The sequence below is a fragment of the Miniopterus natalensis genome, chromosome 11, assembly GCF_054644295.1.
Source record: "Miniopterus natalensis isolate mMinNat1 chromosome 11, mMinNat1.hap1, whole genome shotgun sequence".
Lineage (NCBI taxonomy): Eukaryota > Metazoa > Chordata > Mammalia > Chiroptera > Miniopteridae > Miniopterus > Miniopterus natalensis.
Genome location: NC_142091.1, coordinates 50010935 through 50027285, shown reverse-complemented (window position 1 = coordinate 50027285; position 16351 = coordinate 50010935). Strand labels below are relative to the sequence as shown.

Genomic DNA, 16351 nt, shown 5'->3' with positions numbered 1-16351 from the left:
GCTAGAATCAGCCCCCGCTCCCCCTTTTTCCTACAGATGAAGACACTGAGCCTCAGAGAGGCCACAGGTTTGCCAAGGGGGAGAATGTTCTGTTTCCAAGCTCTACTGTGTGTTTTAAATAATAACATCAAAAGCAGGTTTTCTGTGCCTCCTCAGAAGCAAGACAGGAATTAACATTTACTGACAGTTTTATTTTAGAACACAATAATGCAGATCTTAAAACTGAACATTTAAATGAATATGCTCATATTACAAGTAAGTTTTTAGCATGATGGAAATGTTGTGACGGGTATTTTATGGCAGGATAAATGAGACAAAATAAAGGCAAGGAGCTTGGCTTTTGAGCTTCTGGTTAAACTAGAGTTACAAGCAAGATATTTGAATCGTGTGCTCAGTATAGGACAGACATCTTAAAATAGACATTCTGTAAATATATGGAGCGAAGATATAAAGAGACATCACTTTAGACATGAAAAATAAATTGCATATAGCATGGTATGTAAAACATAATTATAATGTGTGCTAGCTCTTTGCAAAAATTAATTTTAAACATGAATAGAGACCAGAATACAGACCATGAAGGGCGCCCACACCCAGAAAGCCACAGAGAAGCCACACTGTGGTATGCGGCTCCCTGGGCAGAGGCCCAGGGGATCGAAGAAGGCCTTCCGTGTTTCCATTTTTAAAGTACTTGCAATTGTTTGATTTAAAATATATATTAAAAAATTAGCTGCAGAGCCCATTTATAGTTCCAGGAACTTTTAAGAGAGAATAACACAGAAGCACTATGGAGCTGCTGAAATTTTAAATAATTCTCTGTAAATGCCCTAGGTTAATTTAGATCCCTGAAAACACATTAGGAAATTAAGCTGTAATGTGAGCTAATTCAGATTTTAATTTGGCAAAAAGAATGATCCAACTACACAGTTAATGTAAATAGAAGCATAACAGGGAAATTAATGAGGTTTCCTTCTGATGCATCTTCAAGGAGGTAGATAATTAGCTCTTTTGTTATGATTGTAGGAGAATGTGGCATTGTCTCTGAGGTGTAAAATAACTGTGGCTTACTAAGTGATAATGTGCTTCATTTGTCTTTTTCTTTTTAATAATTATTTATGTTAAACTCTCGTAGGATGAAGCAGCAGCACAGCCGCTGAATCTCTCATCCCGACCCAAGACAGCCGAGCCTGTAAAGTCCCCAACCTCTCCCACCCAGAGCCTCTTCCCGGCCAGCAAGACCAGCCCTGTCAACCTGCCCAACAAAAGCAGCATCCCCAGCCCCATCGGAGGAAGCCTGGGAAGGGGATCCTCTTTAGGTAAATGGAAAGGCCAGCACCAGGAAGAGACTTATGAATTAGGTAAAAGAAAGCAAACCTGTTGAGTGATGACTGATCCTTGTTTCCCAAGTGTTCCTTAGTCCAAGAAAAAAAAAAAAAGTAAAATCTGTTCTATAAAACAACCCAATTTGGTTCTTTTTGGATGATTAGAACTCTTGGAAAAGGCCATTATGTAAGTTCTGCTGGTGATGGTGATGAGTTCCCTCCAACAGATCAGAGGCTTGGCAATTTCTGTGCTTCGTCTTTGCTTTGCCACTAAAGTAACTCTGGGCAGAAGGGGTGACCATGAACCCCCCAAGGGCCTAAAGGGACCCTGGCCTCAAAGCTGCCTGCCAAAAGCCCAAAATTCCTTTGAAATTTTATGTTTTTGTTTTAAAATGTACGTGAATTTTACATCTAATCTGTTAGTTTGCATTAAAATAAATACAAGTGACACATTTCAATGACATGCTATGAAATAAAATTGGAATCTAATAGGATATGTCATAATGATCCTCTGGCTTCTTAGACTCACTGACATATGGCCAGGTCTCTCTAGGAACATTCACACCCCAGCATGAGCAGCATACAGGAAAAACATGGCTTTTGGCGTCAGACAGACTTGGACTAAGAGCCTTTATTTACTAGCTTCATAATCCTGGGAAAGATATTTAATCTTTTAAAATTCAGTTTCCTAATCTTTGAAAGGGAGATATTATTACCTGGCTCGTAGGTTGTTATGAGAATTAAAAGAGAAAAATGCATATAAAGAGGCTAACGTGGCGGCTGGCACCTAAAGGCCTGGGGCTTAAAAAGGCTGCATTGAGTGAACACCAGCGCATTTACATGTGCGTGCGGAATGAGCAGCGATGTGGAAGCGCTTGTCAGTGGCTTTGCTGCTTTATTTTACTATACTCTTTAAGTCTCTTACTGTTCAAATAAAGACACAAATTCAGAGGGATTAGGGACTCGGGCTGGCATTGATTCACCATATTACCTTCCTTGTGTTATTGAGTCCTGGAGCCTGAAATGCTTATTATAATAAATTAAATAATGGGTAAGTGTAGCCATTTACAGCTCACCATTTTTGCCTATCTTATCTCATCTGAGTTAGGGAGTATGGTGTTAATACCCTCGCTGTATGTAAACTGTGTCTGTCATACGTAAAATGACTTGCCCACAGCCTGTAGCTCTGCAGTCAGCAGAGCTAAGACCAGAGTCCAGGTCCTCTCCCACCTAACGCGATGCTCTTTTGTGAACTCAGCTGGGATACGTGCTGAGCTGGGCTGAGTCTAAGGGTATTGCTGATGGTGAGAGGTGGGTCTTCCTCACTGAAATGTGCACGTTAGGAACCACATGGCAGCCTGTTCTCATTTTGAGTCAGGACTAGTCCGTGGTTTTGCTGTGGGAGAGAGAACTGAATCAGTTCCAGTGTGTGAGTATGATCACTGTGTTGTTGGAAGTTGTGAGACAATAAAAAAGCCAACATCAGTAAATAATAGACTTGATCTTGAAATGGCCCTCCTATGATCCACTTGAGAGTTTTATTGGGAAAGCATTTGTTTGCTGAACTGAGGTACTGAGCATCGTGAGGGACAGAGATGACTGTGTCGCAGGCCCTGCTTTGATGGAGTTTATACTTCAGCAGAGCATATGTCTTAGATCCTGAGCTAGAAACGGGCTGAAGTACTAGCCCTCTGCTCGAGACAACATAGGAGAGATTTTTTTTTTTTTTTTTATTTATCAGAAAAGCTCTAGAGTAAAATATATGGGTTTCTATATCCTAAAAAGTGACTGACTTTTAAAATTTTTCCATAGACAGCTTTGGGAATATTTTCTAAACACAAAGGCACATGTAAGTGTGCGTGCGCGCGCGCGCGCACACACACACACACACAGACATGGGTCATAAAATGCTTGTACCAGGGTACAAACAGGTGGATCTAAAATCTATGAATCAGCAAACAATTGTTTTCTTTTTCTCTAGAATTGGAAAAACTTATCTAAAGTATTAATTTTAACCTATAGTATAATGTAAGATATGAGGGAAAATTAGTCAGTTTAATTTTGAATTTATCCCCACTGTGTAGCATGGAACATAATGAAAGTAAATATTTATTATCAGTTTATTTGAAGCTTTGTACTTATGTGAAAACCATCCCCACTCATACAGCCTCCCTGTCAGGAAAACAGGAAGCTGAGAGCTGTGGGTGTTCCGGTGGGGGCAGGCAATGGGTTGTCATTCTCTTGGTAAATAACTGAGGCAGCCTGCCGAGTAGAATGCTTCATTAACCAGCCAGTGACTGGGAATGGAGAGTGTGGAGTGGCCCTTCCCGCGCCCTCTCTCCTGCGGTGGACATATGAACACACACATGCAGATGTCACTAAAGGACACATGTAGCCTCACAGATTTTTCCTGCTAGGCCAGAACCAGCTTTCCTGAATTAGCACACCAAATATAATGAGCAACCTGAACAGGTATCTCTGTCCCTGTCCCCCTCCCCACCCCCTCCTTCCCCGCTGCTCTCCCACTAATTGTTAGATGTAGCCAGAGCAGATAAATATATACACATGATTGGAATCTAGGGACCTTCACCTGTGAGGCGGGTTGACAGCCCAGCTAAACCGGAGCGCTGGGGTGTCCTCCAAGAGCTGAAAAGCAAAACAAGACAAAGAACCAAAACCAACGAAAGAACAGCAGAGCTTCGTTGCCCTGGCTTTCTGTGCTCTACCCACAGTATTGCCATTTCTTAATCACAAACGTGCCCCTTTCTTGTCTGGAGAATGCAGCATTCTACAGGGGAGTGGAGAGTGGCAATACTTTTTTTACAGATTCTCACCTCACAAGCCTCTGATAATGCATCCTATGTGTGCAGATATCCTGTCCAGTCTCAACTCCCCTGCTCTGTTTGGGGATCAGGATACAGTGATGAAAGCCATTCAGGAGGCTCGGAAGATGCGAGAACAGATCCAGCGGGAGCAACAGCAGCAACAGCCACATGGTGTTGATGGGAAACTGTCCTCCATGAATAATATGGGGCTGAACAACTGCAGGAATGAAAAGGTAACACTTGCTTCCCTCCTTCACTGGCTTTGCTAGACCCACTGGCTCTCTCTCATGTGGCTCTTTCCAGGCTCTCAAGCATCAACCTGCAGCCAAAGATTTGTGCTTCTAGCTCGGGGGATGTCTTGTATCCCATTCAAGCATTACTGCTGATGAACAAACCCACCCTTTCTTGCTTATGTGGGTTGCCTCCCAGGCGCCCACCCAGGCACCCTGCCTGCCTATTGATGTCTTCCTGTCCCATTCTATAAGATTTAGGAATACCTTATAATAAAGGAGATATGTGAGGTTATTAGAATAAGAATAGAATACCAGAATATTTAAAAAGAAGGAAGAAGCCTATAAGGTCATGATGGGAGCTAATAAATTACTGTGATGCACCACTGAATTTCTTACTAAGCTTCCTATCAGCCAGAGCAGAAAATAAAACAAAGCAGCTTACAAAATACATTCATTGATATTTGTTTTGGTTCAAAAAATATTTATCAAGAGCTTATTCTATAGTAGACACTGTTTTAGGCACTAAAACAGTAAACAAATCAGATAAAAAAAAACCCTCTCATAGAGCTGACATTCTAATAGGGGAACACAGATGACCAAAAAATAAATGTTAAATACATGATGTAATGTCAGTAATATTAGGAGGTGAATAAATGCCATGAGAAAAATAGAAGCAAGTTCGGGGACTAGGGAGTTACGGGGTTGCTCCTTTAGACAGGGAGGTAAGGACTCTCTGAGAAAGTGACACTGAGCAGAGCTATGAGTGAAGTCACCGTGCAGGCAGGCCCTGCACGGAGCAGGAGGAACAATAAGCATAGAGGCCCTCCGAGCACAGGACCAGCAACTGGAAGGCCGGTGAGAGAAGGGAAAGCGTGGGACAGAGCATGTTAGACCCTGGCGGCCCTGGCAAGACTGCATTTCACTGCCTGCTGGGAACCCTTAGACGCACTGACACAATATGACTTACCTTTAAAAAGATCATTCTGTCTAATGGGTGATAATGGACTGTAGGAGGCTGAGAATGGAAACGGAGACAGTTGAGAGGCTTTTGCAGTATACTGGGTGGAAACTTCCGACTCTCTGATGAGCGAATGATCCTCGCCATTCCTTGCCCTGTTGCTGCATCGCTCCCATTTCTGCCTCCCTCTTCACATGGCTGCCTCCTATTTCCCTGTGTCTCCAAATCTCCCTCTTCTTAGAAGGACATTAGTCATTGGATTTAGGATGCACCCTAATCCAAGGTGACCTTATTTTAACTTGATTATACCTGCAAAGACCCATTTCCACATAAGGTCTTGTTTTCAGGTACCAAGGGTTAGGACTTGAATATATCTTTTGGGGGTACACAAGCCAACCAATTAGTAGGATACAGAGCCATTGCTCATGTTGAATCAACCTCTCGTTCTTGATTGATCTATACACTTTAGCTACACCAGCTGGGGTACAGGGAACTGGGAAGGGGTTTGAGGGGATGGAAGTCTCATAGCAGGTCTGTGACCAAAGTCCTCACCCAGATTACGAAGCTTAGCTCTAGAAGTATTGATTTCCCAAAGCTTAATAAAGAATTCAGCTTGACTCTCAGTTCTTACTGTATTGATCTACTAATGTTAACATTATGTGTGTGTGTATACGCTATTTAAAATTAATCATTATTATTAGACACCCTACCTTGACTGGTCCTCTTGGAAAAATTTTCAGATCAGGTAGGAGAGAGACACTCTGGGGGAATGGAGGGTCTTTCAGAGCCTTTTAAGCCATAAACATTTGTATACTTGGGACTTGTCAGGCACATGCCAGTCACTGGATCTGTTCAACCAAGTGCCTCATTCCCCGTTAAGCCCTCCATTCTTGGCCATGGGTTCACAAGGCAGAGCCCTTCTTTAAGAGCTGCCTGAATAGACGGTACAGACCGCAAGAAAAGAAAAACCTTGTCCCCAAACCTCTTCTCCCTCTGATGTTACAGATAAACACAAAGTCCTTCTTTTGACCTAAGATACTATCTTCTGCTCAGCGAGAACACCATGAAATAATAACCTATTTAACCTTAATGTAAATAACTTCATAAGATCCTTTTTGGGGACCTGGGTAGGTAAAGAAGTTTTGGTATGGGGCTACTGAGTGGGAAATTGGGTTAAAAACAAGAGAATAGGTATATGTACCACAGACCATTTCCTACTTTACAATTTTGTCACGGGTTAATCCTAAAATTAATTTGAGAAACATGTCAGTGATTTGTTTAATTGAGTCTTTTTTATTTATTAGTTTTCAAATGCAGTAATATATGCTTACTGAAAATTCTAGTAATACAGAAAGATATATGGTGAAAAGCTAATTACCCTCCTCACCCCATTAACTACCATTAATGATTCAAAAAAATTTTTTGAGTAGTAACAAGCATTAGTGATTCAGAAATTTTCTTTGCATATATGAGAAAGTATTAATGATTTAAAAAGTATATATTCTTACTTGGAGTAGTGGTCACTAGGGTGTTACCAACTGTGTGATATTCAGCAAGTTGGTTAACCTCTCTGAATCTCAGTTTCTTCATCTATTAAACAAGGGTAGTGATCTGGGTTACAATGGCATAAGCTCATGTGAATATACCCAGTGCGGCTCCTAGTACAGAGTAGGAAATTTCTTATCTTATGTTTCCATACCTTTTTTAAAAATTAAATTTATTCGGATGACATTGGTTCCCCAAACCATACAGGTTTCAAGTGTACAACTCAACAAAACATCTTCACACTGCATCGTGCACCACCCCTCAAGCAAAGTCTTTCTGTCCCCACCCCACCCCGTTTGCCCACCTCTACCTACCCCGCACTCCACTTTCCCTCTGGCTGTCACCACACTGGTGCCTGTGTCTATGAGTTATGTATCTATGCTTTTTGGTTAATCCCTTCACCTTTCATCCAGTTCCCCAGCCTCCTCCCTGCTGACAGCTGTCAGTCTGTTCCATTTATTCTTTTAAATTAAATCATGGGTGATCTTTAAATATGTGGAACAAATATACTACTTTGTCACAGATATGAGATCCTCACATAGTAATGGAAGGGTCAGTAGAAGGGAGCAGTAGGTTTCTCAGATTCCGGCATATTGGCCAACGCACATACTTAAATTCCTTCCCAATTGAGCTGATACACAGAGTGAGAATCTTGAGCTTTATTAGATCAGATCAAGGTTTCTCAACCTTGGCATTATTGCCCTGGCAATTCTTTGTCATGGGGGCATTAATTTGGCCTCTATTCATTAGGTGTCAGCAGCATTCCCCCCTTTTGTGACAACCAAAGATGTCTTCAGACACTGTCAGATGTCCCCTACTGGAGGAGGGGGGACAAAATTACCTCTAGTTGAAAACCACTGGGCTAAATAAAGTACACTTAGAATTAATACATTCCAGAAACCTCAGTCCACACAAAAAGTGTTTCATTTAGATAGCTGTGTTATTGTTAAATTATGAAAAATAATTTGCCTTTGACTGATGTCATGAATGAAATATTTCTTTGAAAAATGCATATAGGAATTTTTGTTTGGAATATTAACATAGAGAATACTTAAAATAGAATGTGTATATATGCCATTTAGCTTTGGGAGAGATGAGAAATGCACTCAGTATTGCCGCAGCAACCCGGCCTTTCAGTGAAGCCCCTCGGTTGTACCGAGCAGGCTTAGATCAGCAGCGTGCCCGTCCGTGGGCACTAAACCCAGCAGTAAATTGGCGCTGACTATACCTTGCTTCCAGCAGTGAGTCTCTCCATCTGTCTGACACTGTGACCTGAGATTGTGAATTTGTATCATCAGTTGGAGTGGAAGTTTGAAGTTAAAACACTGTTAACTTCAGATACAGGTCAATTTTAAGTCTTTCTCACTGACTTAATTCATTTTGGAAGAAGTCGTCTGAGGTTCTGAAATAATGATAACACCTATTTCCCATTGGGAGATGAGGAAGAGAGTTGAGAGGTTAGGTTAAGATTGAAAGTAATGAAATAAATCCAAACTTGACCTAAAACATATCACACTGAATATAACTGAGCCTCTGAAGGTAAGCAGCAGGGGGGTTTCTACAGAACCAGAAAGTCCTGGTTTCCCATTTACAGGGAGTTGTCTCAGTAGAAGACTTTACTGGTTGAATTTGGAGCACTGGAAAAGTCTGTGGAATTCAGCGATGTGTTCACAAGCTCTCCTTAGCATACGTGACCTCCCTCCCCAATAGTGTTACTCTTGAACATACATTTTGTGGTTTTGTAGGTGTCATTTAGTTTCTAGAGTTAGTATCTATTCCTGCTTATAAGGTTAGTTGCAGCCAGAAGACTAAATTTAAAACAACATTGAAGGACTCCTGTGAAGGAACAGCTTTTTGGTCCTCATAATCAAAATATCCATTTTAATTTTATGAGGTTCCATAAAACATGACTTTTTCTTCTAAGGATCAGATCTTTTTCTGAGGTCAAAGAGGGTAAATATATAATGTGAAATAAGATTGATAAAGTAGATTGTGACAAATTCAGTTTAACTATCCTCAGAATTGTCCACTTTGGAATGATCTCACTTTCCTTAAATATAAAGATCTATAAATTAGATTTATGAATTTGTTCTCGTAACCTATAATATAGTTTTAGAGAAATTTTCAGTGTTTCTGTCATAAAACCTTATAATTTATTAAGCATCCCTGGTTACTCTCTCATTAGAACGTTCTTTACAGAGGGATGTGTCACAGATCTGAGAAGCAGAGGATGGGGTGGAGATCGGCAAGCAGGGTTATTGGGGAATTCTTTCTGACTGCCACCTATGGAAGGAAAAGGACCCAAGTAGGATTGGGCTGCATTGCGGCCTCAGCCAAGGCCTCGGCCAACCCCATAGGAAGCCTCGAGGCTGCCATGGTCATTCAGAATTGCCCCAAGTGGAAGGGGTGAGCTTTTATACACATGTGTCAGCCAGTTTTTGGATGAGGGCTACTTTGGGAAGGGGACATGACCTTGTGAAGTGACTCTCTTTGGCTGGGTCAATGCCAAACAGCTGAGGGTGAGCTACTAACAACATTTTTGCAGTTGAGGGAATAAATTTTTCAGTCCTAAAGGGGAAATCTGGGCAGTGCATTGCAGTGTCTACTGTAGAGTGTTTGTGTGACATGTAGTAACATTAGATATAAATAAAACATGCTTTGAATGTACATAAATATGAGCAAGTATCTACTACACAGGCATAGAGGTTCTTGTGTGTTTATAACACATATGGAATCGCATATATGCTCATATGAATACATGTCTACCCATGGTGCATTTCACTTTATTGAGTAAATCCCTATTTTGGTGCTTTAAAATGAAACATTGTTAACTTGATCAGCCAGAACGGCACCAACGGAGTTGTTCTGGTTGGCTGTGTCACAAGATATTTAGGGTCTGTTAAATATACAGATTGTGGGGACAATAGCCTGTAACGGCGCCTTAGGAGCTGTTATGCTCCATCATTTCAACATAGCTTCTGTGCATGGATTGTGAGTGTCTTGCCAACGGAAGTCTAACTTACTGCCCTGGCTTTTAGCTTTCCACACCAAGGACACCAGCCATTTCTATCCCTCAGTTCCAGTGCAATTAGATTATATTATAGGCTAATTGCTTACCAAATTTTGTTGTTTTGACATCTCTAAGATAGAGTATTTTAGTCATAACAATACACTGTAGAATTTTAAATAGGATGCTTCTAAATGTTCTTAGAGGTAAGTTAGAGAAGAGGCAAGGCAGAGTGGGCCTTCTTAGTGTTAAAGTGTGTTCTGTAATTTTTCTGAACTTCTTAATGTTTGAGTGCTGACTTGGTGATTGGTGAGCACGTTCCTTCATAAGTATTATGCAATTTGGGAATCTGGTTATTTTACTCATTTTAATAAAACTGAGGAGCCAGTAGATTGATTGCCTGCTGATAAGGCTGCTTATAAGTACGCAGATTACACACCCATATACATGTAGCCTGAACTGCTGTCCCCTTCATCTTTGGAGAATCTCTTAAGAAAAATGCTTGGCCTCATTGAGTGTCAAAGTGAGCTGCCGTGGACACTATTATCATACACTGCCTGCTTCTGAAGTCTATCCATGGAATTAAATCTGTACAGTGAAAGAATTGGATGGGACATTACATTTAATCTGGTCCAATTGCTTCAATTCATAGACAGGAAAACTGAGACCTAGAGAAAGAAAATGACTTACCCATGGTCACATAGTGTATTCATGGCAGAGCAGGAATTAAATCTCAGCTTTTCTAATTCTTAGTCAATAACATTTCTATTTCTAGAACAGTACCAGATTAATTGATTAGTTTTCTATGAGATCTTTGAGCCTGTTACATACAAACATACTTACGTCGGCAATCTCAACCCTTTGATGGAATAAGACAGGTTAAAAATCAACAAAAACTATGAAGCAGAAAAGCATTGAGCTCCCTACCTCCTGTATACTTGTCACCTTCCGTTGGGGTGGGACATTCTCCCTTGCCATGATATCCATTGGTTCTGGCTGTGGAAAGATATCAGTCAGGAAGCAGAAGGTTGAATGATGTAGACAGAGATAGAAGCGATGGCTAAACCCATAGCAGAATTGGAATTAGAGGCCATGGGTTTTGGAGTTGATTAATCCTGGCCTCGGTGTCTTGGGTTAATCTTGGGAGCAGGCTGTGCTGTTTTCTAACTGTTATTTAGGTAAGTTACTTAACCTCTGTGCATCTTAAGAGCATATCTATAAAACAGAGATCATTATTCTTTCCCTGAAGGATTGTTTTGAGGAAAAAGATGTCTAGAGTACATATCTGACACAGGAGGTACTCTGTTAATATTAGGTCCTTTTTCTCTTTAAGACCTCAGACAGGTTGTCAAATCTGTTGTGAATTTTATTAAATTTTTACTCTTTGATACTCTCCAGTGGTGAATGGGTTAACCTACGGCTTCTTGGGGCCAAATATCGTTAAGATAGAGTAGGTTAGTAAGAAGCTAATAGTCACCTTCTTACAAATCCAAAATATGTATTTTTCTTTTTCATTCTTTGAATAACTTGTATACACTGGCTACCTGCTAGGATCTGGCCACAGCCAACATGGTAGTGTTCAAATTTGATTACATTATTGTGCTGGGGAGCTTTTGTCCCTACTAATTTAATTTGTACTTTAATATATTTCCAGAAAATCAGAATTTCAGTCTATGAGTTTTGAAAATACTTAACCTAATTTTTGATAACCATATGACTTTCTCATGCCAAAATGATACTTTTTCAATCAAGTAAATGGGAAAATAATAATACAATCACTGAGGCACCATGTAAACTTGTTCCAATTTATTCAAAAAAGCAGTTGTTCATGTTTTACAAGTGTAAATTCTTGCTCCTCGCCCCTAGTTTGCAAGAAAAAAAATGTATGAGAATATTACTTCAGTCTGACATCGATGTAATAATACTGCTCCTTTTATTGGAAATGGAAAACATACCAGACGTCTTCTGCTTCACATTGTCAGTGGCCACAGCTCCTTGTTATTTATACAGTTGGTTCAGGTATTCATTGCTGCGTGACAGGAGAAGTTCAGACAGAAGATCAATACAGCCATACAACAGTAGGCAAAAGGGAATTGTGAGCAAGTGATTTAGCGAAGTGTATTTGGAATGACTGAATTTCTTACATAACACACAGACTAGAGAGATTTTGTTGTTGCAAAGGAGTACATAGTTTTTTTTTTTTAATATATCTTTATTGATTTCAGAGAGAGGAAAGGAGAGGGAGAGAGAGAGATAGAAACACCAATGAGAGAGTCATTGATCGAGCCCGCAACCCGGGCATGTGCCCTGACCGGGAATCGAACCCCTATCGCCTCGATCCTAGGCCGACGCTCAGCTGCTGAGCCACACCCAGCCGGGCCCATAGTTCTAATTAATCAGGAGGGTGGATTTTGTGAGCATTTGACTAACACACTCAGCTACAGTGCTTCTTTCTATTTAACCTGTTCCCAAGATAACAACTTGTCCTGTGAGGGGTATGGACACATTAGACACCTTACAGTAAAGGGAAAATCCTAATTTTAACACCCTCATTTGCAAAGCAGAGTAATAGTTGGTTTTTAAAAAACATTTATATAGTACATTTCACATCATGACAAGAAGTATTTTTGTAGTGCTTCTATGTTTCAAAAACTTTATCACATATATTATCTCTCTTGAACCTTTCCAAATTCGGGGGTGTAGTAATACTATCCTTGTTTTGCAGATTAGGAAACTAAGTCCAGCTCTAGATCATGTTATTGCTCTCTCTTCATCGTCTCATTTGTTCCCTACATTGTTGTGAAATTGACAGGGCAGTTTTACTTCAAATCTAAAAGAAGACATACATCTGAGTTTCAAACATCAATTTTAATGAAGTGAATGCTAAAATCATGAGATAAAGAAGTCTACCTAGGTATATATGCTTCATGCATATTTCTTTGAAAGGGGTAGCTATTTATACTTGTGATAGTGTTTTTCCAGAACAGTATACACAGATCAAAATGCTATAAAATTAGAAAAAAAATGTAAGTTGTATTAATTTGAGATTTTACATTTGAACCAATAACATTGAGCAACTATGCAGTGCTGTGTATAGGCTTCTGGCTGAAGGTAATCATTAAGTTCCTTTTATTTCTGTTGTCAGGGCTACTTGATTGGTTGCCTAGCTACTGGTTTAAGATCTAATTCATAAAAACAACAACAAACTTGTTTGGTTCCTTTCTTCTCTGCACATTAAATGGAAAAAATGGTGAGAATTTATATAGGTTTACAAGGTTCAAGATATTTCCTAGGGGTAGGGGTGGGGGAAAGAGCAACTATAGGACCTTAGTTTTGTTTACAAGTATTTTAATTTAAAATGCCATGCCCAGTGAAAAGATCTCCCAGAGCAAGGGTTAAAATTAGATATATCACAGCTCATAACTTTGCATAAAGAGTTGTTGGTTTGAACATGTATGGAGCCAATTTACTAATAATGAGGATTTTATAGACCTAACCTCCCACTATGGCAGGTACTTTCTAATCCTTAATCTTTCTGGATCTTATCTCTTAATACTTCTAGATCAGCTGCCCTCAACATTTTTCTTTTTATCTCAGGGCCCCTTTACAGTCTTAAAAATTATTAAGAACCCCGAAGAGTTTTTATTTATATGGGATAAATCCATCAATAGTTATCATATGAGATAGTAAAATTGAAGAATTAAATACATGTATTTAGTTACTTGAAAACAACAATAGTAAACCCATTAGATGTTAATATTAAAAAAACATTTTTTAGTATTAAGGATATTCTTCAAAATACAAAAAGATAGTAAGAAGACCAGCTTTGTTTTACATTGTCCTAGATCTCCTTCATGGCCGGCTAAGTCGAGAGGGCCTGGTTCTCGAACTAGCTTCCCATTCAGTCTCTCCCTGCATCACAAGGAACTCTGGGAAGCTCCACTGACACTCATAAAGGAAGAGGAACGAACAGGGCAACTCATGTCAGTGTTACTGTGAGAATGTTTTTGGTCTAGGGACCGTGTGAAAGCTCCTTCGAGACGGCGTGGGGGACTGAATCCATGCTCGCCTGCATCGTGGCACATAGGCGTGCAGTGTGTGTTTGAACTGCATTCACCTTAACTTTGAGGACAGCCTCCACTGATCAAACACTGCAAACATTTCAAAATGATTATCGGTTTTATTCTATTTGAATTAAGGAGAAAAAAGTTAATTAAATTATATTACTTAAATTTATACCTTACCTTCAGCATAAACAATTTTGGGTAGTTTGCAGTGATACATACACTAAAACAAGATAAAAACCAAATAGAGATGAGATAGTGGCAAAGAAAATTTGAAGGTAGGAAAATAAAGTAAAGCAGGGATAAGGTCAGTGCACAAAAATTCTTGTCATACATATTTACATAACTGCCAGAGAAGGTTGTGAGCTTCCTGGTGACCAGGCAAAAGGAAATGTGTTAAAAAATCCTCAGCATTTCCATTATATGAGTAAAACTACAATGATTTTGCGGGACTGTTGCTTAACAGAACTCATCATTTATCTTTTAGACCCATCCATTTTCAAGCTTTCTTTGTCATAGGCTTTTGTGACTGACAGTGCATTCTTCTTTATCCCATGAACATACTTTATTTTCAATCTCATCCCGTTTTAATTAAGCACTTACTATATACAAAGCACAGTATTTAATGTGTGTAGTGGAATGATAGCCAAGTCAACCTCATAGTAAATATCTTATATACATATTAGGCCTTTAATAAACATTTCCCCTCTCTCTTTTTCTACCTCCCCTCCTCCTTCCTTTCCTTTGCTCCTAGTTTCTCATCCTCTTGATTAAGGTTGTGGATAAGAGCAAAGATTTGAAGTTAGACTTTCCACGTTTCTCTAAGAAATGGGACTATTCATAGTTTCTAAATACAAGTGGTTGTTGTGAAGATTTAATAAAATAATCCATGTACTGAGCAGGTTGAAATAGATTATTGCAGTGGCTAGTTTAGGTTTATCTTTATAGATAATTCACTGTGAGCCATCAAAGATGTTTGTGGATGGGGCACATTTAATCTGAACTGCATTTTAAGAAGAATACGCCAGTTTAAAGGAAGAATGGGAGAGACCTTTAGAGAAATGTGGAAAAGTGAAAAGAGTGTGTTTTGGAGTCAGACTGACTTGGACTTCAGGTTCTGGTTCTATCACTCCCTGGCTCTGTGACCTCGCTGAGACTCATTGTTCTCATCTGTGGTTGCTAATGCTTAGCTTCATTGGTTGGTGGGGAATTAATCAGGAAACTCTAAGCCGGTTCCTAGGACCATGCCTTTATAAAAATCCATTCCCTTCTCTTTTGTAGGATTTCTGAGAGCATTTGTGTAGGTGAAGCTCCATTTGCAAATTATTTAAATCTGCTTTAGATACTTTTGTATTCTTACCATTCCTGAGCTGAGAGTGTGTCCTATTGTCATGGAGGCAGGTTTTTCCAGGGGAAAGACACCAACATGCACAAATTTAGTGTCCAGTGACTTAATGCTGCACCACCCCACATAAGAAGTTCATAAAGTAGTCCTAAAGAATTCTCAGCCTCCAAGTTATATCAGTTCCACCTAGATGGCCATTAGGATCCACTTGATGTACTAAACAATTTAAAAATATCTGACTGGTAGAAAATTCAAAACACATGCTGTCAGAATTTCTTTACTTATTTAAAAAATGCACATTAGAGAAAAATACATATAGTTATGACACTCAATTGAAACAAAATAATAGGTTTGAAGTCATTGGATTGCAGAGAAGTTTTTAAAGGTAAGACTTAGACCACTTAAATGACAAATCATGTTTTAAAAAGCCTGACAAAGCTCAAAGTTGGGTTCTTGGGTTCAGTTAAAAACATGGCATTAGGAGGGCTTGAGTGGATTCTAAACTATTTTCCTAAGTTTTCACAAAGCTCCTTGAGACATTCAAATTGTCTCCTAAGTCTAAACAATCTGTCTAGATTCTCATTGTTGGGCTTCTCAGAGAAGGATAAGCAGAAAACACACTGTATTGCTTTCCTCTCTGCTTGCCTTTGGGGGTCGGGATCCACCCAGATTTCCCTGAGCTAGCAGGAAGGTGCTTTGCTTGAAAGCAATGTGGACTTGCTCAAGACTTTGGCATTCCTGTTTGCAGATGCTGGATTCAGTACATCCGGAAAACTTTCCTCAGGTATCTTTGCCCTGGAAATAATGTCTATTCTGTCCTTGGATTTCTGGGGACCCTACAAAAATCTCTTATTTGATTTCCATTCTTACAGAATCATAATAAGTTGATCCTAAGATGTTTATGGTGGTGACTCTGAAGTATCATTTGGTCTCAAAATGATCAACTCAGTCTTAGTGCTGTTTATATTGTTACATTATGATCTTTGCTGATAGTGATGCCAGGTGTGATATAACTTGACCAATCAGAATATTTGGTTAAGTGGAACATTACA

At 39.6% G+C, this 16351-nt stretch overlaps 1 protein-coding gene across 25 annotated transcripts in view; it reads left to right on the top strand.

Moving 5' to 3' along the window:
• Nucleotides 1-16351, top strand: part of SOX6 (SRY-box transcription factor 6) — a 514047-nt gene that overhangs the window by 438632 nt on the left and 59064 nt on the right. For 21 of the 25 annotated variants that reach the window (XM_016225176.2, XM_016225171.2, XM_016225169.2 and 18 more), the window contains 2 exons: nucleotides 1133-1358; nucleotides 4193-4380. In XM_016225176.2, the coding sequence (XP_016080662.2) occupies nucleotides 1133-1358; nucleotides 4193-4380 (414 nt within the window). The remainder of the gene's footprint in view (nucleotides 1-1132; nucleotides 1359-4192; nucleotides 4381-16351) is intronic. The other 4 variants (XM_016225178.2, XM_016225172.2, XM_016225179.2 and 1 more) reach the window with 1 other exon arrangement.